The following is a 17,904-nucleotide window of genomic DNA, read 5'->3' on the forward strand; positions in this document are numbered from 1 at the left end:
TAATTTAAAACTCGCAAAAATGGGCGATTTACCGTTAAAAACGAAACCGGTTAACCGGTATTGCATGCCCTATTTTGTATGTATTATAATAGGTTTGTCCTAATAGTATTTAAGCAAACTAATTTAAAGAGATCACCAATAAATCATATATTATATCACTAGACATCATCATCATCCTCCGAGCCTTTTTCCCAATCATGTTGGGGTCGGCTTCCAGTCTAACCGGATTCAGCTGAGTACCAGTGCTTTACAAGAAGCGACTGCCTATCTGACCTCCTCAACCCAGTTACCCGGGCAACCCGATACCCCTTGGTTAGACTGGTGTCAGACTTACTGGCTTCAGACTACCCGTAACGACTGCCAAGGATGTTCAATCACTAGAAAATTTCATGAAGGTCTAAAAATGTAGGGTGGTCGTCATCATCCTTTCAACCAAAGAGTCTACTACTTAACTGGCCATGTGCCATGTGTCTTAATTTCCATAGGTAGTTTAAATATATTTAAATTAAATTTCTAGCTGAATAGTAAATAAAACACTTAATTAAAGTCAAAATAATCAATATTTATTGTTAAAAATAACAATCACTGAATAATCAGCGCTGGTTTGGATTTTGAAGGGCGCCCCCTTTTTCTTTTCTGGCCGATGAGTTTTTTTTGCTTTCTACAACCCATTCGTTGAGGCCCGAAAGCGCGCCAATTTGTCTCCCTTCCCTTCCTCTTCCCTTTGAACATATTTTCATTAAAATTATAAACTGATGTATTAAATTGGTAACGAATACATTATTTTAATAACTGAACGAGATAAAATGTAACTACTGTATTGGTGACAAAATAACAAATAAAAAGGAGTCGCAGTCAGGGATCGATTAATCGATTTATTTGGTGACAGATCTACCATTTTGAGCACCAAGCTATTATTTAAGTAATAAAACTATTATTATTAGAACGAAGTTTATATTCATGTAATGCACTACAATTTTATTGCTAATCCATCTCATTTTTTACACATTATATTAACAATAATATGGTAATTTATAACTGGGAACACTCTTTGTTTATCTGAGAACGAAAATATTTCGTGGCGATAGGTCTATTTATTAGGTGATACAACTTGATGACAAATATAAATTTTGGTGACAAAAAATATAGTTCCCTTATTTAATCGACCACACGACGGCAGGGCGTTGGCAGAAATAACGAGGTTCAGAAATCTTCCTTCCAATACTTAAACGTCGGTAAACATTTCCATTTAGAATATCCTTAAACTGTTTTTCGTCTTCACTGTCGAATCTGCAATATTACCCATCTCAGCTTAAAGTGTACATCAATACGAATAAAATACGCCCAAACACTATTGCCCATTTTCACCAACAAATACCTAAATTTAGGGATCCCCTAAGTGCATTTAGGGACCACTTAATAAGAATTCCGTTTTCACCATAGTTTAAGTGTCCCTTATAACCTTTATTACTGGGGGAGCACTTATTCTAAGTGGCACTTAGTTAGGAAAACGTTAAGAGATTGTTGGTGAAAACGGGTATAAGTAGCTGCTATCGACCATTAAGGAGTTCCCTAAACTGTACTGCACCTGCATCACTGACCTTGCTGTGGCAGTCATAACCCGTCTCAGCTTAAAGTTCTTGTCACCACGAATATAATAAACCCAAACATTATGTAGCTGCTATCAACCATTAAGGAGTTCCCTAAACTGTACTGCATCTGCATCTCGGACCTTGCAGTGGCAGTCATTACTCATTTCGGTGTAAAGATCTTGTCAACACTAATAAAATAAGCCCAAACACGAGGTAGTTAAGATGTGCCGTTTAGGAGTTCCCTCGATCCTCTGTCGTCTCCATCATCAAATCTGCCCTAAACCTCCATAGTATTGTAGTCTCATCAGATAAACACATAAATATAAAGTTTGTACCCCATGCTCGCCTACAATTTTCAAGAGATGCCCTCGATTTCTCAGGGTTTCCACCATCAGATCCTGATCTGATGACAATGGGACCAAATGACAAGCATACCCTTTCAATTGAATGAATTTTTGAAATCGGTCCAGGCGTCTTTAAGAAATCGAGTAACAAACATAAAAAAAAAAAAAAAAATACAGCCGAATTGAGAACCTCCTCCTTTTTTTTGAAGTCGGTTGAAAAAAGGAAATTTTCGTTCAAATAGTCATCGTTATCTAAGACTAAGAAGTTTCGGAGAACTGGTGAAGCTCGCGAGAAAGTTTCATACGAATTAGGTGTCACAGTCAGAGCTCATTTTAATTCAGAAGTTTGAAATTTTTTTTTAGTTTTGTGTCTTTCTGAATAGGAGAGCCTTGGTGAACGAAATGAGATTGTAATGAGAACAAAATGGTCAAAAATTACGATTTAAGACACGTACGACAAAGCGGTCCTCTATTTGGTTTCATAGTTATGCTGATAATCGTTCATCTGCTTGGCAGGACACGTGTGAGGTCCGAGGGGTTTCCATCTGAATATCTTTCCGCAGTGGGGTATCTATTAGCTGCTTGCCGGGGCTGCGGGATTGTCCACGGCCCTGGGACATAAAACTTGTAAAGCCTACGAAGGAACATGGGTTCTAGTCAGTAAAATCCCGGGACACTCCCTCACGTTGCTAACCCACAGCGGGAGGAGTCTTCAAGATTTCCCATAAAAAAGCTTCGGCTACTAGACCTCACGAAGTTCTAATTATTTTAAAAAATATATGCCACCGCGCGTTCGCTGTATCACTGACGCTCACCTAGTGCTCGCACCCGTGTGTAGCTTACACTGCCGATGAATTCGCCGTTTGTTGCCCGTGGTACTACCAATAGTACTACCAGTAGTACCACGGGCAATTTTTTCTTCCCGTAGTACTACCAAGCGGTCTGGTAGTACCACGGGCAAGAAAAAACTACCCGTGGTACTACTGTTAATATTTTAGGTTTTTTACAACCCTTTTGTTGTCACAGTTGATATTGTCATCCTAGAAAGAGAATTGAAATATATTTCGCGTGCCTAATGCCAGGTAGGTCATCATCCTCCGAGCCTTTTCCCAACTATATGTTGGGGTCGGCTTCAAGTCAACCGGATCCAGCCGAGTACCAGTGCTTAAGGGTGCGTCCACATCTGGCGAATGCGCCGCGAATGCGCAGCACGCGAGCCGATCGCGAGCTGTCCGCGAGCTGCGCGCGTGCAGTCACTGCAATAGTTCGGTGCGCCTCTTTAGCGCAACTCACGCAAGGCTCGTATAGAGCGCGCGAGCGGCGTGCGATCTGCGCGCAATCAGTTCTCGCCCTTAGGTGATCTTCACACTGCCCCGCATCACGCTGCATCTTGCGTGTCGACGCACCTACGCGCGTTCCTGCGGGAGTGCAGATCTGCATCATCGTGCGGGTTTTTCACGCACTCACGCGCGTAGGTGCGTTTTGTAAATTCACGCACAGCGAGTTCCATTTTCAAATATACACGTCACGCCCATTCAAAATCACGCGCGGCATTGCGGGATTCAGTGTGCCATACCTTGCGTCTCGCCCCGCACCTACGCGCGGGGGTGCGTGTTTCTCCGCATGTATGTGCGTGATCCGCATGAACGCGCGTGGATGCATTTTCAGTGTGTTGGACTATGCGTGTTTTCCATACAAACGGAGATATTTCCATACAACGGAAAAAAACGCATCCACGCACTACGCTGCATCATGCGGGGCAGTGTGATAATCGCCTTTCAGTTCCGTATATTGGCTCAGTACTATCGAAGATGGTAGACGTCGCGCGCCGCCTGCGCGCCGCTCGCGTGCGGCGCTTAGGTCGCGCGCGAGCTGCGCGCGGGCGGCGCAGAAGCGGCGCACGAACAAAAATGCACGCGCGCAGCTCGCGGACAGCTCGCGATCGGCTCGCGTGCTGCGCATTCGCGGCGCATTCGCCAGATGTGGACGCACCCTTACAAGAAGCGACCAAGGATGTTCAATGACAGCCGGGACCTACAGTTTAACGTGCCATCCGAAACAGTCATTGGTGTCTAGGGATATAAAGTAAATTTAAGTGCCTAAACCCTATAGTAGAAGCAGCCAATAAAAAACCAACCTAGTTGTCACGATTTTTATTCAACCTATTACATATTCAAGTCCAACAATTAATAATTACAAGTATCAAAGTCAAGGATTAAAGTTCGAAGTCAAATATCATCAAAAACAAGTTCATTTGGGTACAACTAACTGGTTTGGACCGTGGGTTTTAGTCCTGTGCTCTTGGGTAGTTTAGGCCAGCTCGACGTCAAGAAAATCTGGTCTTCCTTCGTGGCTTTGTCCTTAGGTGTCTTATTGTTCGTAGAAGCGACGTGGTTCGATAAAACTAACGTATTCTCGTGCCAATCGGGACTCACGTTAGAACCAAAGCTTTTCGCCTTCGCTAGTATTTTGAGATCTCCTATTGGCCGCTTTAATCGTGTGTTATCGTCCGTCGCCGTCCCTGACAGGTGGTTCAGCCCAGCGTACGTAGAATAGTAGCAAGTGAGTACCGAGCTGGTGAGGTTCAAGGGCTTTGTAGCCCCCACCTTGTTAAAGGGGTGTTTATGAATCAAGTCGGGGTTGATCTCTGGCCGTGGTGGCGTCACTTTCGCTTTGGCCTCCGTATTCTTGGCCGGGTCTGCTTTCGGTTCTTCCTTGGGCGGGGCCTGGTTTGTGTACATGGGTACGCAGCACGAAGGGCAGGGTGGGCTGACAGGCGGCGGCGTGCAGGGCCCGCACACAGGTATCGGCTGGCACGTGCAGTTGAAACATGGGCCCGACCATGGGCCGCAGCCAGGGGGCCCGCAGCAACCACTGCCGCAAGGCCCCACGGTACAGCACGCGCCGCACCCGAAAGGAAGGCATGTACCACAGGCGGGAGGACAGCCGGGACCGCAGACAGGTCCGCAAAGAGGTCCGCACGGGCCACATGGACCACAAGGGCCACATGGTCCGCATGACGGACCACAAGGGCCGCATGGACCGCACGGGCCACAAGGACCACAACAAGGGCCACATGATGGACCACATGGGCCGCAGGGACCACAAGGGCCGCATGGGCCGCAAGGGCCACATGGGCCACACGAAGGACCACATGGTCCGCACGGACCACATGGAGGGCCACAAGGACCACAGCCACCACACGGTCCGCAGCCGGCAGGGCCGACACAGCAGCCCCCTTGGCAGCAGTAGCTACTACATCCAGGCCCAACAACGCAAGGGCCACAGTTGCCGGGACCGCACGCGCCGCAGCCACTGAATCCGCCATTACTACAGCCGACCCCGGGAAAACAAGGACCGCATGGTCCAAAAGGGCCGGCGGGTCCACATGGACCACAAGGGCCTTGGCCACCGCAACATGGGGGATTCGGGCCGCACGGGCACGGACCGCAAGGCCGACACGCCTTGCATGGGGCATTGAGTGCAATGCAGCCCATAACCAGACCATTCATGGAAGTTGGCAACACTTTACTAATATCCACCGCCGGCGGCAGTTTGCTGAGGTCCGGCAGTTCACTGAGGGCCGGCGGCTCTTTCGCCGAGCTATCTTCAAGAGCTGGCACTAAGCCACAAGCGTTGAATATTCCGCAGACGCAGCACGGGTTACAGGGGCCGCAGGGTCCGCCAGGGTTAGGAGCGCAGGGCTGGCAGGGGCCGCCCGGGGACACAGGCCCGCCGGGGACGCAGGTACCCGTCACGTGGTAGGGTCCACAGAACCAGAAGCCGTAAGGGTAGTAGTAGTAACCTGTCATGTATTGGATGCAGCGCGGAGGCGTGTTGCAGGGTGCAGGCAGGCAGCAGCCGCACTTGCAGGGCCCGGGACAGGAGCAGGGGCAGGGGCAGGGGCAGGCGCACACGTTGCCGAGTTGCTGCAGCATCTGGGCCGTCGACTGCGCGGCCGGCGCTGCGCAGGGCCCCACGGGCGTGCAGTACGACCGGTAGTAGTTTTGAGAAACCTTGTATTGTGCTGCAGCGTAATGCTGTCCATGTTCGTGGTTCGCTTCGTCGCAGAGGATCACCGACTGCGTCCGCGGCAGGTATTGGCAGGGAATGGGCAGGACCTCGCGAGGCCCAGCCGTGCAGAAGCTGGGACACGAGGCGCGCCGGTACAGCGCCGTGGCTGGCTTCGGCGGCTCTTGCGCCGCGCGTGTCGGCATCCCATTTAGTCTCGCCACCGGTATACCCCGAATTTTATCAAGTTGCTCCATCACTCTTCTCAACGTCGCGACATTTGCTGAAAGGATGATTGCTTTACTGTAATCACAATCCTATCTAATAGAGCCTAGTGAGAGGGCCTCCTCAGAAATAAAACTACAATATTAGTCAGGAGATGTTTATTAAATGGACTTTTTACAAATTGTTATTATTTCAATCCATTTAAAGATGTGGAGTCAGCTTTTGTTCTAAAATTGTCATCCTGACTGATTATGCGAGGTCTGTCTAAACGTCGTATGCCTTGAAGGTGGACTCCATGAAGGGCTGGGTGGGGTATGGGCTCCTGTAGTTGGGGATGTTAGCGTACTGGAAGGCCCCGGGGTAGACGTCGGGCCTGTCGCGCTGCTCCTGGGTCATCAAGCCTCGAGGAGATTCTAAGAGCGGGCACACTTCGTAGTTTAGTCTTCTGGGCCGCTTGTGGTGGTGGATGGGGCTCCTACTTTCAGTACGCTTCTCATGATAATCTGAATAGGATTTAGAAAGGGAATTGGGAAGCGACTTCTTTGACTTTTGGCAGTTGTTACAGAAATTTTGGCGAGCCCTATTGCTAAAGTTGTTCTTCTGTTGTTTGAGGCAGGGGGTGCAGTAAACAGGCTTGCCCTCCTGGAACGCGTCGGGGGTGCTCGCAGGGGGGATGGGCTTAGTGCTGTAGGGGCACATGAGCACTGAAGTGTGGGGGAGGCGGCGGATCGGTTCCACGTTGGGCACGGCGTTGAAGGGGAAGAACTTTGAAATGCCTGCATTTCCGGCACGGGACGATGGAGTAGGCGGGATCGCTGTACTGCACTGGACGGGATCCTGGCCAGGCAGAGGGTACTTAATGTCAGCGATGGGCGACTGCATGGACCTGGACGGTGGTCGCGGTGTCGGCGGCGAGCTCTGCTGCTGGGTGCCGCTGCTCATTGCCATCGCTGCGACCGGGTTGAGGCAGGCGCAGCACTTAGGACAAGGACATGGGCACGGGCACGAGGCCGCAGGGCTGCAGGGGCCGACGGGAGTGCACGTGCCGGACACGTGGTACGGTCCACAGAACCAGAAGCCGTAAGGGTAGTAGTAGTAGCCGGTCATGTACTGAATGCACTTGGGCGGTTGGTTGCAGGGCGGGGGGAGGCAGTTGCAGCCTTGCGGGCAGCCGCAGGGCCCGCACGGGAACGGGCAGGGGCAGCCGCAGTTACATGGCGGCGGGCAGGTTTTGTCGAACGCGTTGCTAGTGTGGAAGTTGCGGGCGGGCAACAAGCCGGGCAGCGAGCTCGAGCGGTGGCACAGCAAGGCTAGCGGGGTGTGACTTATGGTCCTAGTTCTTGGGGCGTAGTTGACAGGCGATGCGAACAATCTCGTCCGCGCCACGGGCACGAGGTCGGGGCACGACACGCAGAACCTCAGACGCTCGCACGCGCTCGGACTGCGCCCCGCGCTCACGGTCGGCAGCTGCTTCGCCTTTTCGATCTTCACGGTCCCCACGCGCAGCGTCCTGGCCTTATCCTTCAAGCTTCGGCTTGGGACCGCCGCGGCTGCAAAGGTATTTTATGCTATTCACCTTCATTAAAAATCCGAGACAATCGGCGGAACAACGCGAGTGTAAGCGGGTCAAGTTGCTCGCAAAGATTACTTGTAGTCTGTGCTCAGGCCGTGCGTGCGACAGTGATCTGTGCGAGCAGAGTCAAATGAAACTAATCAAATAAAACTTCGGAAAATTTATTGTAAACAATAATAAAAACCATGTGATAAGAACAAATATAAAAATTCAAAATATGTGACACTGTGCTTAAAGTTATAATCAAAATTCAATAGATGAGCCGATTTAGCAAGGTGACTGCTTGCTGACAACTCCACCGGCCATCCGAGTCGGAATCTTTTCTTTTTTGCATGGGTCCTGCTTCTTGGGTGCTTCCGACTTCGATGTACAAGTGGGACAAATAGGGCCTTCGCACTTCTTTGGAGTAGGCTTAGGGCATCCACAAGGTTTCGGGCAAGGGCAACCACAAGGCTTCGGGCAAGGGCAAGGGCAGGGGCACGGGCACGGGCACGGGCCGCAGGGGCCGCAGGGCCCGCAGGGTCCACATGGGCCGCACGGGCCGCATGGCCCACAAGGGCCGCAAGGGCCGCAAGGCCCGCATGGGCAGGGGCAGCGGCAAGGCCCGCAGGGGCCACAAGGTCCACAAGGTCCACATGGGCCGCAGGGTCCGCAGGGTCCACAAGGTCCACAGGGTCCACAGGGTCCACAGGGTCCACAGGGACATGGTCCGCAGGGGCATCGACATGGTCCACAAGGGCCGCAAGGTCCGCAAGGTCCACATGGTCCGCAGGGTCCGCAAGGGCCACATGGGCCACAGGGGCCGCAAGGTCCACATGGGCCGCAAGGGCAGGGACAGCCGCAACAAGGACAGCCCTCTTTCTTTTTATCATCTTTTTTTTTGTCAGCAAAACCTCTCCACGAGCCATGGTTGACACCACAGCATAGAAGCGTGGTGTGGCCGCGGTGGCATGGCCCCAACGTGTTCACGCCGCGAGGCACTGCAAAGGACATCCATGCATATAATACTTGGCGAGGAAGCCGCTGGTTGGTGGCTCATGCTATTCGGAAGAACGAAGGGCGCGTGCGCGCTCGCCGAGTATTATAAGCCTGGAGTCCTGTGACGGCGACCACCGTTCTCCAAAATAACAGAACCCCACCAGCGGCGGGTCAGTCGCAATTACGAACATGCCAGACTGTCAAACGTCAAACTGACAGGGGCCGCGCGATCGTCTTTTTGAAAAAAAATCATTAACATTATTAAGAACTATGTATTTAAATTAAACGTCTTTCGCTAATTAGCTACTCTATACTACCACTTACCTGCCTTAAAATTAAGATGGACACTAATATATTTACAATGACTTATCATGGACCCAACCATTTCAAACTGCTGAAAAAATTCCCTCCCGGTTTAGGGCTACACTAGACACACTGCTAATGAGATCAAAGCTACAAAGGGTGACACATATGAACCTAGACTATTAGAAAACTAAAGTACGTAAAAAAAGTATATAAATTATACTTACATAATGCTGCAGGGTTCTTTTTACTGGCCGCTGTGGCTAAAGGTCGCCCTCTAAAGTATTTTAGCAACGATACGTTCTTTGGCAAAACTGCCTTCCTGAAAACTAGGGCCATGTTTCACAATTTTATTCTTTTTATTACTTTACAAAGAATTTTGGCTGCTATCCTGCGGGGGTTACTTGAGAATTTTTTCTATTTGGTTATATTTTACTTGAAAATTTTGGCCATGGTAGGAGCGTAACCTAGCTTGTCGTTTCAGAACAAAAGCTGTGACTGATTTTTCAACGTTCGATTTTTGTTCAATATTCTTTTTCAAATTCTTTTTGTGGCTAGCGTTCTTTTTGAGTCTTTGAATCTACCAAGCAGTCTTCTATCAAGTAAATTTGATAGAAAACTTTTTGGTTGAGTTTGAGTGGAACCTTCATTCAGTTTATGGTAAGTTAATTTACGTAAGATTTAATTGTAATTCAACACCATTTCTATGAGTTTTTTGAGGGCGTTTCGTAGATTTCTGTTCAGGTAAGTGTAGGGATTAAAGGGGTCACACCAATATCGCCTTCCCAAATCACCAATGTCACCAGTTTCACAAATTAGGGCCTGCGCACACCAAGTATTTTAAACGCGCCGCGGCCTGTGGTATTTTTACTTAAGCGACATACGATCCACATCCGACTGAGATCTAATCACGACTCAATTACGGTTGAAGCTTATGTGGCCTTCCACTATTTTCTCTTTGAAATAAAAACGTTATGGAACTTGTAGATACATGGACTGCGATGTCTTAATACTCAGGGTCCCGTTTCACCCTTTGGGTACGGACCGTATGGAAGACGTGGCGTGAGGGCTTTATAATAAAATCACTAATACAGGGTGATATAGACTAGACAATGAATTAAATTGCAAAATATTACGAATTTAATCATTTTTATTTGTTGATTTTATGAATCGAAGATTGCGCAATGCTTTTAGCTTACAAGATTTTAATGAGTTTTATGAATTAAAATGAGATTTTTTATGTCTTGCTAGCTAAGTCCTGAGAGATTTTGAAAACAATTTGTCCAGAAATCTAAATTTCTTGCGTCTCGGCTGAAAGGGCACTATGCAACGTTTTTTTTTCTACTTGGCACACGCAATAGGTATAATGGTCAGTCAGTCACTCATCAGTGACTCCTCAGTCACTTTCTTGGGAACTATTTTATTTCTTGATTCTCAAAAAGAAAACCTCCCATTGCACGAAGTTATGTAATGCGCAATCAATATCAATCATCATCTTCCGAGCCTTTTTCCCGAGTATTCCCAAAACTATGTTGGCTTCCGGTATAACCGGATGTAGCTGAATACCAGTGCTTTACAAGGACCGAATGCCCCTATCTGACCCACTCAACCCAGTTACCCGGGCAACCCAATACCCCTTGGTTAGACTCAGTGGCGGCGTAGCATCGGGTGGCACCCGGGGCGAACTACTTATTGAGCACCCCCCCCCCACACACAAAAAAATTTTTGATTTTTGGGACGCAAAGAGATATTACTTCAGAGAAAACTATTGTAAAGTGTAAGGCGCGAGCGTAGCGAGCGCGAAATTTTTGAGTTTTTAAACACAGAAGTTCGAAGAAGGGCGCGTAAGTTTTGATACTTGTGACGCAAGAAGATATCTAAAGAGATTAGAGAAAATTACTGTCAAGTGTAAGGCGTGAGCGCAGCGAGCGCGAAATTTTTGAGTTTTGGAACACTCAGGTTAAAGTAAAAAGTAAAAAAAAACGACCGGAAATTGAAGCAGCTGCGAGCGAGCTCAAAAGTTATTGAGATTTGGGACACCAGTCCTCCACCTCCTCTTCCAAATAGTGCCTAAATAGCTTAGAAATATCCACTGTTAAATATCTTTTTTTATTGTTTTTTTTTTGAGGATTCTAATTTAACTCAGAATTAAGCACAAATTAAAAGAAACCGTGACTTAAGCGAGCGTAAGTTTTTTTTGCTACTTCGGTGCTTTGTTTTTGCTAGATTGAGGACTCAAAACGTAAGCGTAGAACAAATTAGAAATGAAGAGAATTTTTTTCTAACTTTGAGGAATTAATTAAAGTAATCAGATAAAAGCAAAAATACAAGAGAAGGGTGACAGTCGGACTGAGAGGGGTGACCGCCTCGATGTCTCGCACATGCACTGTTGTAGTTTTGTTTAAAAGAATATCGCGCAGTAAATGGTAGTGAACCTAGGCTTCGCAGATTAGAATGGTGACCCTTAGTGACTTGTGCCTTCTGCCCGCGCCATCCTGGTCGTGCAGATATGTGCCAACCGAGATGGCACCCTCCGAGATGTGGCACCCGGGGCGGACCGCCCCCCCCCCCCCCGCCCCCTTCTTACGCCGCTACTGGTTAGACTGGTGTCACACTTACTGGCTTCTGACTACCCGTAACGACTGCCAAGGATGTTGAATGACAGCCGGGACCTACAGTTTAACGTACCAATAAATCAATATCAATAATGTACCAACACTGTTTGCTCTCTACTTTTCTGTCGTTGTCAGTGAAGCACTCAAACAAACTTCTGCTGGAATCAAAATACGTTTCAGGACTGATGGGGGACTTTTCAACCTGGCCAGGTTAAAAGCATATACTAAAGTATCTCATGCTCTTATAACGGAGATCATGTACGCTGATGATCTGTGTTTTGTTACCAACTCTGCACAAGAGCTCCAGAACCTCATGACTAACCTTCAGGAAGTCTGTTGTCGTTTCGGTCTAAAAATCAGTGTTAAGAAAACTGAGGTAATGGCAATCGACTCTCAAGGAGCTACAGAATCTATCAAGGTAAACATTGGCGATACTGAGCTGAAGCAAGTGAATACCTTCAAATATCTGGGCAGCACAATTACATCCAAGTGTGACCTTGATACCGAAATAAACCATCGCATTGGCGCTGCATCAGCTGCTTTCGGTAAATTACGAGCCAAGGTCTTACACACACATGATTTGAAGCTTTCGACAAAAATCTCCGTTTACAAGGCCATAGTCCTCCCAAATCTTTTATACTCGGCTGAAACATGGGTCCTCTATCGGAAACATATACGGGCGCTGGACCGATTTCATCTAAAGTGCATAAGAGACATTCTGAAAATTAAATGGTCGGATCGGATTAGAAATACCGAAGTGCTACGACGCGCGAATGTCTGCGGCATAGAAGCGTACCTGATGCGGCGACAGCTCAGATGGTGCGGTCATGTTCTACGCATGGATGATGATAGGTTGGCCAAACGCATCTTCTTTTCTGAACTCCAGAACGGCAGACGGAAACAAGGTGGCCAGTTCTTACGCTTCAAGGATGTTCAGAAAAGACACATGAAAAGGTCCAACATTGATCCTCAGAACTGGAAGACAAAAGCCATTTGCCGCCCTGAATGGAGAGGCCTACTAAAAAATGCGATCAAAGATTTCGAAGAGCAAAGGAAATCCGCACTGGATGCGAAGCGTGATGCTCTTAAGGCTAAAACACCAGTAGCCATTCATTATAACTACGTGGACGGTATCCTAACGTGCAGCCAATGCTCGCGCACGTTTACACATAAAATAGGGTACTGCAGCCATCAAAGGGCGCATAGAAGAGCTGATCATCCTAGCTCTTCTCTCAATGATAACTGAAAGCAGTCACCATAGCCAAAATCGGCAGGGGAAGTATATGTATATGTATCCAAGGGCGGATCCACCGTTGTGGGCACGATGGGCATGCCCACAACCTTATTACCTAGACTTGTGACATCACACTTTTACGGTTTTTTTAAATCGATAGGCTGATGATAACACTAGGGAACAAAATAATACTTTTTTTGTTGCATTTAATTTTATGACTGTTGTTTACTAATTCGAGATCACCATATTTTTTTTCTTACAGCTTTAGTTTTTGAGGTACTTTTGTGTCCCAAAACTCAAAAGAATTCGCGCTCGCTACGCTCGCGGCTTTTTCACTTTGCGGTGGTTTGAGTGTCCAATGTCGAAAACGTTAGATTAGTTTAAGTTAAAATTGAAAGTAGAAAAGGATAGCACCCCCATAACGCCCTCTTTCAGGACTTTCTGGTTAACAAGCAACACAGCTGTCTATTACAATAAAATTATTATTATTTACAATAGTCACTATTTTACATTTTTTTGTACAAAACAGTACCAAAACTCAAAAAATCTCGCGCTCGCTATGCTCGCGGTTTTTTCACTTAGCAGTGGCTTTTTTTTACTTGTTTCTGTGATTTCGTGTCCCAAGACTCCAAAATTTTGCGCTCGCTACGCTCGCGCAATACGGTTTTATACCACGTCTTTGCTTTTGGTTTTATAACTTGGTAACTACGACGAAATCTAATAAATGTTCCGGCTTGCTACGCTCGCGCAAAAAACAAAACTACTCACAATCTTTCCATACATAGGGGTGCTTTAGTAATGATTGCACCCGGTACATAAGCTAGAGACGGAACTGATAGTGAGCATAATATGAGTTGAGATATATTAAAAAAAAAAAAGTTTTTTTTAGCATTATTAGATTGGTTCGTAATTTTATTTTGTCGTTTTTTTTTTGGGGTGCTCAATAGGTAGCAGCCCGGGGTGCCACCCGATGCTATGCCGCCACTGGTAGTTGAGAAGTGCACCAAATGCGTCAAACCCTCCCTATATTGGCTTACTGGCTACTAGAAGTTATTGATTGAAATAGGTTTGGATCGAAACTATTTTTTTTTATCGGGTCCAACTTCCTCCTAAGTTTATTTTCATTCCTAATGCCAAAGTCCTGATGCTCAGAAAAAAGGAAATAATTTCATTCAAAAGTTCATAAACGACTTGCATAATTTTTAATGAGCATGTTCATGCTCCGACTTTTACTTTTCTAGTAGCCGCTTCTAGTTCCGATTTTCTAGTAGCTGTGACCACAACCTTTTTTGAGGACTGGATCCGCGCTTGTATGTATCAATAATGTCCTAATACTGCGCAATTTAATTGATCGTCTAGGGAGAGCTTAAGGTTGTTTTTATTTTCAGGGTTGTCACAAAATTAACATTGTCAGTTTGTAATTTAAACAGGAATGAATTTTATCCAGTGCGCAAACTTTGTCAACTTGTAGTTAAATAAGTTTTATAGATACGTATATTTTTATTTTGAAACTTGGACGCTAACTAAGCAGGATATAAGCAGACTGGAGGCTTTTGAGATGTGGTGCTGGAGGAGGATAGAGAGAATTAGCTGGACGGAAAAGTTACTAACGAGGAAGTACTAAACAGAGTAGGAACTAAGAGGCAACTATTGCAAAATATAGAGAATATGAGAGGAAAAATGATAGGACACCTTATACGTCACGACGATTTTATCAAAAACATCGTGGAAGGGAAGGTCGAAGGAAAGAGAGGGAGGGGTCGTCCAAGATATAGCTACATCAAGCAAATTAAAGAAAAGGTGAAGGCTGTGACGTATAAGGAAGTTCAGGAGTTGGCGCTAGATATGTATAAATGGAAGGAGCTGCACCGACAAGAGCTGGGCTCTTAAATTAATGATGATGAATTTTATTTTGTCGTGTTTTAGTACAAAAAAAAAAAAGTTATTGATTGCGAAAGATGTTTATTTTGTAACAGATTGTACGGTCACAGTCGTCATAGTAGGCACGGCTGCAACGCGAAACCGGTTTACTGACGCGAGCGCTGCTCCGAACGCGTAAGAACAGTTGGTATCCATATTTTGCTGATTTTAGGGCGGACAAAAGAATGAAAAAAAAATTCTTACTGATGATGCAGATATGTTCTGTTAATGATTCTAGACCTCCAGTATTTTTTGTGCACTGCTTAAAATTCATTCCTGTATATGGACTTTTTCGTAAACCAAAATAAAACTTGTGGTTTGTTGGAATTGTGATTACGTCATAAAAGTTTTCATCATCATCTGCTTACTATGGCTTAGCCTTTTCCCAACTATGTTGGGGTCGGCTTCAGTAACCGGATGCAGCTAAGTACCCGAGTTTTATAGGGAGCGACTACCCTATCTGACCTCCTCAACCCAGTTATAGTAAGTTCAACTCAGTCGTGCGCGCGGCCCTATGTGTGGGTAACCCTTGTACATATACAGTGACTTTGTGTGCGTGACAAGAGGTACAGTCGGGTACAAATACAGTTATTTAGGGGTTGTATACGGCTGTTTAAAGTACAGTTATTACGTAATTTAGTTTATTTATTTATAATGATTCTGTATCGCTACTTGAAAAATCAAATGATGAATTTTCGGATTCGCTACTTTCACCAATGTTAATTATAAATTCTGACTCCATGTCAAAATGTCTATAGTATTCTTCTTTTTTCTTTTGTACATGTCGACAAGTATTACTCAACATCCCTTCATCAATTTGACTTAAACGTTCATTTATGAGTTTCATTATTTCCGTCTTATTTTGGTCGACATTATGCGAAGCAATATAATTTTTTAAAATTCCCCACACATTTTGTTTCCATTATTATACTAAATTATAGGTCTTTTACATTCTTAGTCCACACATTTATTTATTGTCCGCGTACCCCGAGCTAGAAAATATGTAAGGAGTATTTAATTCATCTTAGATATTTCACTTCATTTATTTCTTAGATACTGTCAATGTCAATTTGAAAAGCCGTATGAGAAAATAATGATAAACTGTAAAATGTAATAATAAAAAGCTTTGAATGTTGTTTCATTTTTTTTCCTTAAAACATTTTCTCCGTGAAGAACTACACATTTTCGTAAACGACTGTACCCATAACAAAAAGCGATGAGAACACGTCATGCTCGGACGACGTCACTGTCACACGAATGAAAGTTGTATATTTACAAGCCGACGCACACATAGGGCCGCGCGCAAATCTGAGTTGAACTATCTATACCAGATTTATCGTTTTACCCACGGACTACCGGGTTTTTGCAGAGTGGAGAAAATAAAAAAATACACAAAATATATTTAAACATCTTTATTTATAATAATTAAATAAAACAAAAACACATAATATGTACATACATTAAAGTGATTTTCGAATAAATTAACAAACTTTTTATTTTTAACCTAAATTCGTTTATTATTCACGTTAATTTAGTCAAATTAACGTGAATATTATCAATGGTGAACAATATCTATTATTTAAAACCTTTGACTAAAATAGAAAAAGAAATTTTCTTTCCTCAAAGTTCAATACATTTCCGTACTAAATTGCGTCATAATTTGTTCAGTTATTCTCTAAATATTTCTCACTACAAATAAATTATTTTAATCTTCCTACATATGAATCCCACGACCAAGATTTTGATTTTAAAATAAAGAAAATGATAAAAAATACTTTGGGAAAGTTGTTTTTAATTATGAGTAGAAACACGGTCACTACATACCAGTCACCCTATATTATACAGTTCTTGTCATACAAGGTGTTGATTTGCATCCGTGCAATATTTCAGGAGGTTGACATAAAATACGTAAATAATTATAATCGATTGGAATTACAATAGACGGGAAATTGTTAATATGCACTGCTTTTTTGTCATTGTAATATATTATTATAGAAGTAACTCAATTTTAAGAATGAAATTTATGAATGATCGTTGCGTATGCTTGTTTGCGTTTGTGTGAGAGCGCAGCACAGTTTTAAGGCCAGTAACACACGCGCCGAGTTTAAATACGGCTAGGTGACATTAAATTTCGGATTTCCGAAAATAAATAATAATAATAACGTACCAATTTTTTTGTTGATTTGGGTTAAGAATAATTACGTCCTTGAATATTGCACGGATGCAAATCAACAGCTTGTATAAGTATGCCACTCTGAAATACGAACAAACCACTACTAGTGATGATGATGATGTCCTCCTAGCCGATTATCGGCTACGGCGGCTGTTCTCATGTAAGGAGATTAGCCAACTACGCAGGACATATTATAGTGCACGAGCATTTGCGCAGACACAGGTGCACTCACTATTCCTTAACTCTCATAGCCCGATGGGACGGTAATCCGACACGACCGGAGAGAGATCAGGCGCAGGACCGACATTTACGTGCTCTCCGATGCACGGGTGTATCAATCACCAGCTTCCAGGCTCCGGGCTGCTTTGTGAAAGTCTTCTAAAACCCACAAAGCGATTTCGGCCCGACTCGGGAATCGAACCCGAGACCTCGTGCTCAGCAGCCGCACTAGCGACAGCTAGACCAACGAGGCAGTCACTACTAGTAATACTATGAGAAAATGCAATGTAAAGGTTCGTTTTGAATGCTAGCTGCCGACTGCAGCTGCCGAACGAACGAAACGACTTCAAAACGCACCTTAAGTGGATAATTTTCTAAGAGTAAAAAACTCTATATATTTCCTTTAAATTGGTCATTTTCATATAATTCTGGGTCTACGAGGCCAACGGATGATAACCGGGCCTCTATGTCTTTTGAAATTGGGTTACATTTTAAAATATCTTGGGTTACAGTTTAAAGTTCTGAAATTATTCCGAAAAGTCAGAAATATAAGATTATTTACAACAAAAAGAAAATGCAACATTCCCGGTGATTATAAATAAAGAACAATGTCAGACGTCCATAGTAACTTAGGCTCAATAAAAATATTTCATGTACAGTGAAAATTCTTACAGTTTTTTGTGTAGTTTAATGTCAGAAGCTTTTCTATGTTTTCCA

The 17,904-nt window shown here is 44.9% G+C and overlaps 2 protein-coding genes across 2 annotated transcripts; both read right to left on the minus strand.

The window, feature by feature from the left end:
• Positions 1-4,074: 4,074 nt before the first annotated feature.
• On the minus strand, positions 4,075-6,204 carry LOC124643916 (multiple epidermal growth factor-like domains protein 11). The gene has a single exon (XM_047183041.1). The coding sequence runs from the start codon at positions 6,202-6,204 to the stop codon at positions 4,201-4,203; it is 2,004 nt and encodes a 667-aa protein (XP_047038997.1). The 3' UTR covers positions 4,075-4,200.
• A 13-nt stretch (positions 6,205-6,217) lies between these two features.
• LOC124644326 lies at positions 6,218-9,365 on the minus strand. The gene is made up of 2 exons (XM_047183627.1): positions 9,254-9,365; positions 6,218-7,722 (listed from the first exon to the last, which is right to left on the minus strand). Exons 1-2 carry the CDS (start codon positions 9,363-9,365, stop codon positions 6,437-6,439), a joined length of 1,398 nt encoding a protein of 465 aa, XP_047039583.1. The 3' UTR covers positions 6,218-6,436.
• Between the last annotated feature and the right edge of the window lie 8,539 nt (positions 9,366-17,904).

The sequence above is a fragment of the Helicoverpa zea genome, chromosome 29 (assembly GCF_022581195.2).
Source record: "Helicoverpa zea isolate HzStark_Cry1AcR chromosome 29, ilHelZeax1.1, whole genome shotgun sequence".
Classification (NCBI taxonomy): domain Eukaryota; kingdom Metazoa; phylum Arthropoda; class Insecta; order Lepidoptera; family Noctuidae; genus Helicoverpa; species Helicoverpa zea.

What these genes read in the sequence shown, in the direction of transcription:
- LOC124643916 (XM_047183041.1), bottom strand. Translation starts at nt 6,204, where the DNA reads ATGGAGCAACTTGATAAAATTCGGGGTATACCGGTGGCGAGACTAAAT.
- LOC124644326 (XM_047183627.1), bottom strand. Translation starts at nt 9,365, where the DNA reads ATGGCCCTAGTTTTCAGGAAGGCAGTTTTGCCAAAGAACGTATCGTTG. An exon ending in AAAGAACCCTGCAGCATTAT is followed by an intron (nt 7,723 to 9,253) that starts GTAAGTATAATT and finishes ATACCTTTGCAG; the next exon opens with CCGCGGCGGTCCCAAGCCGA.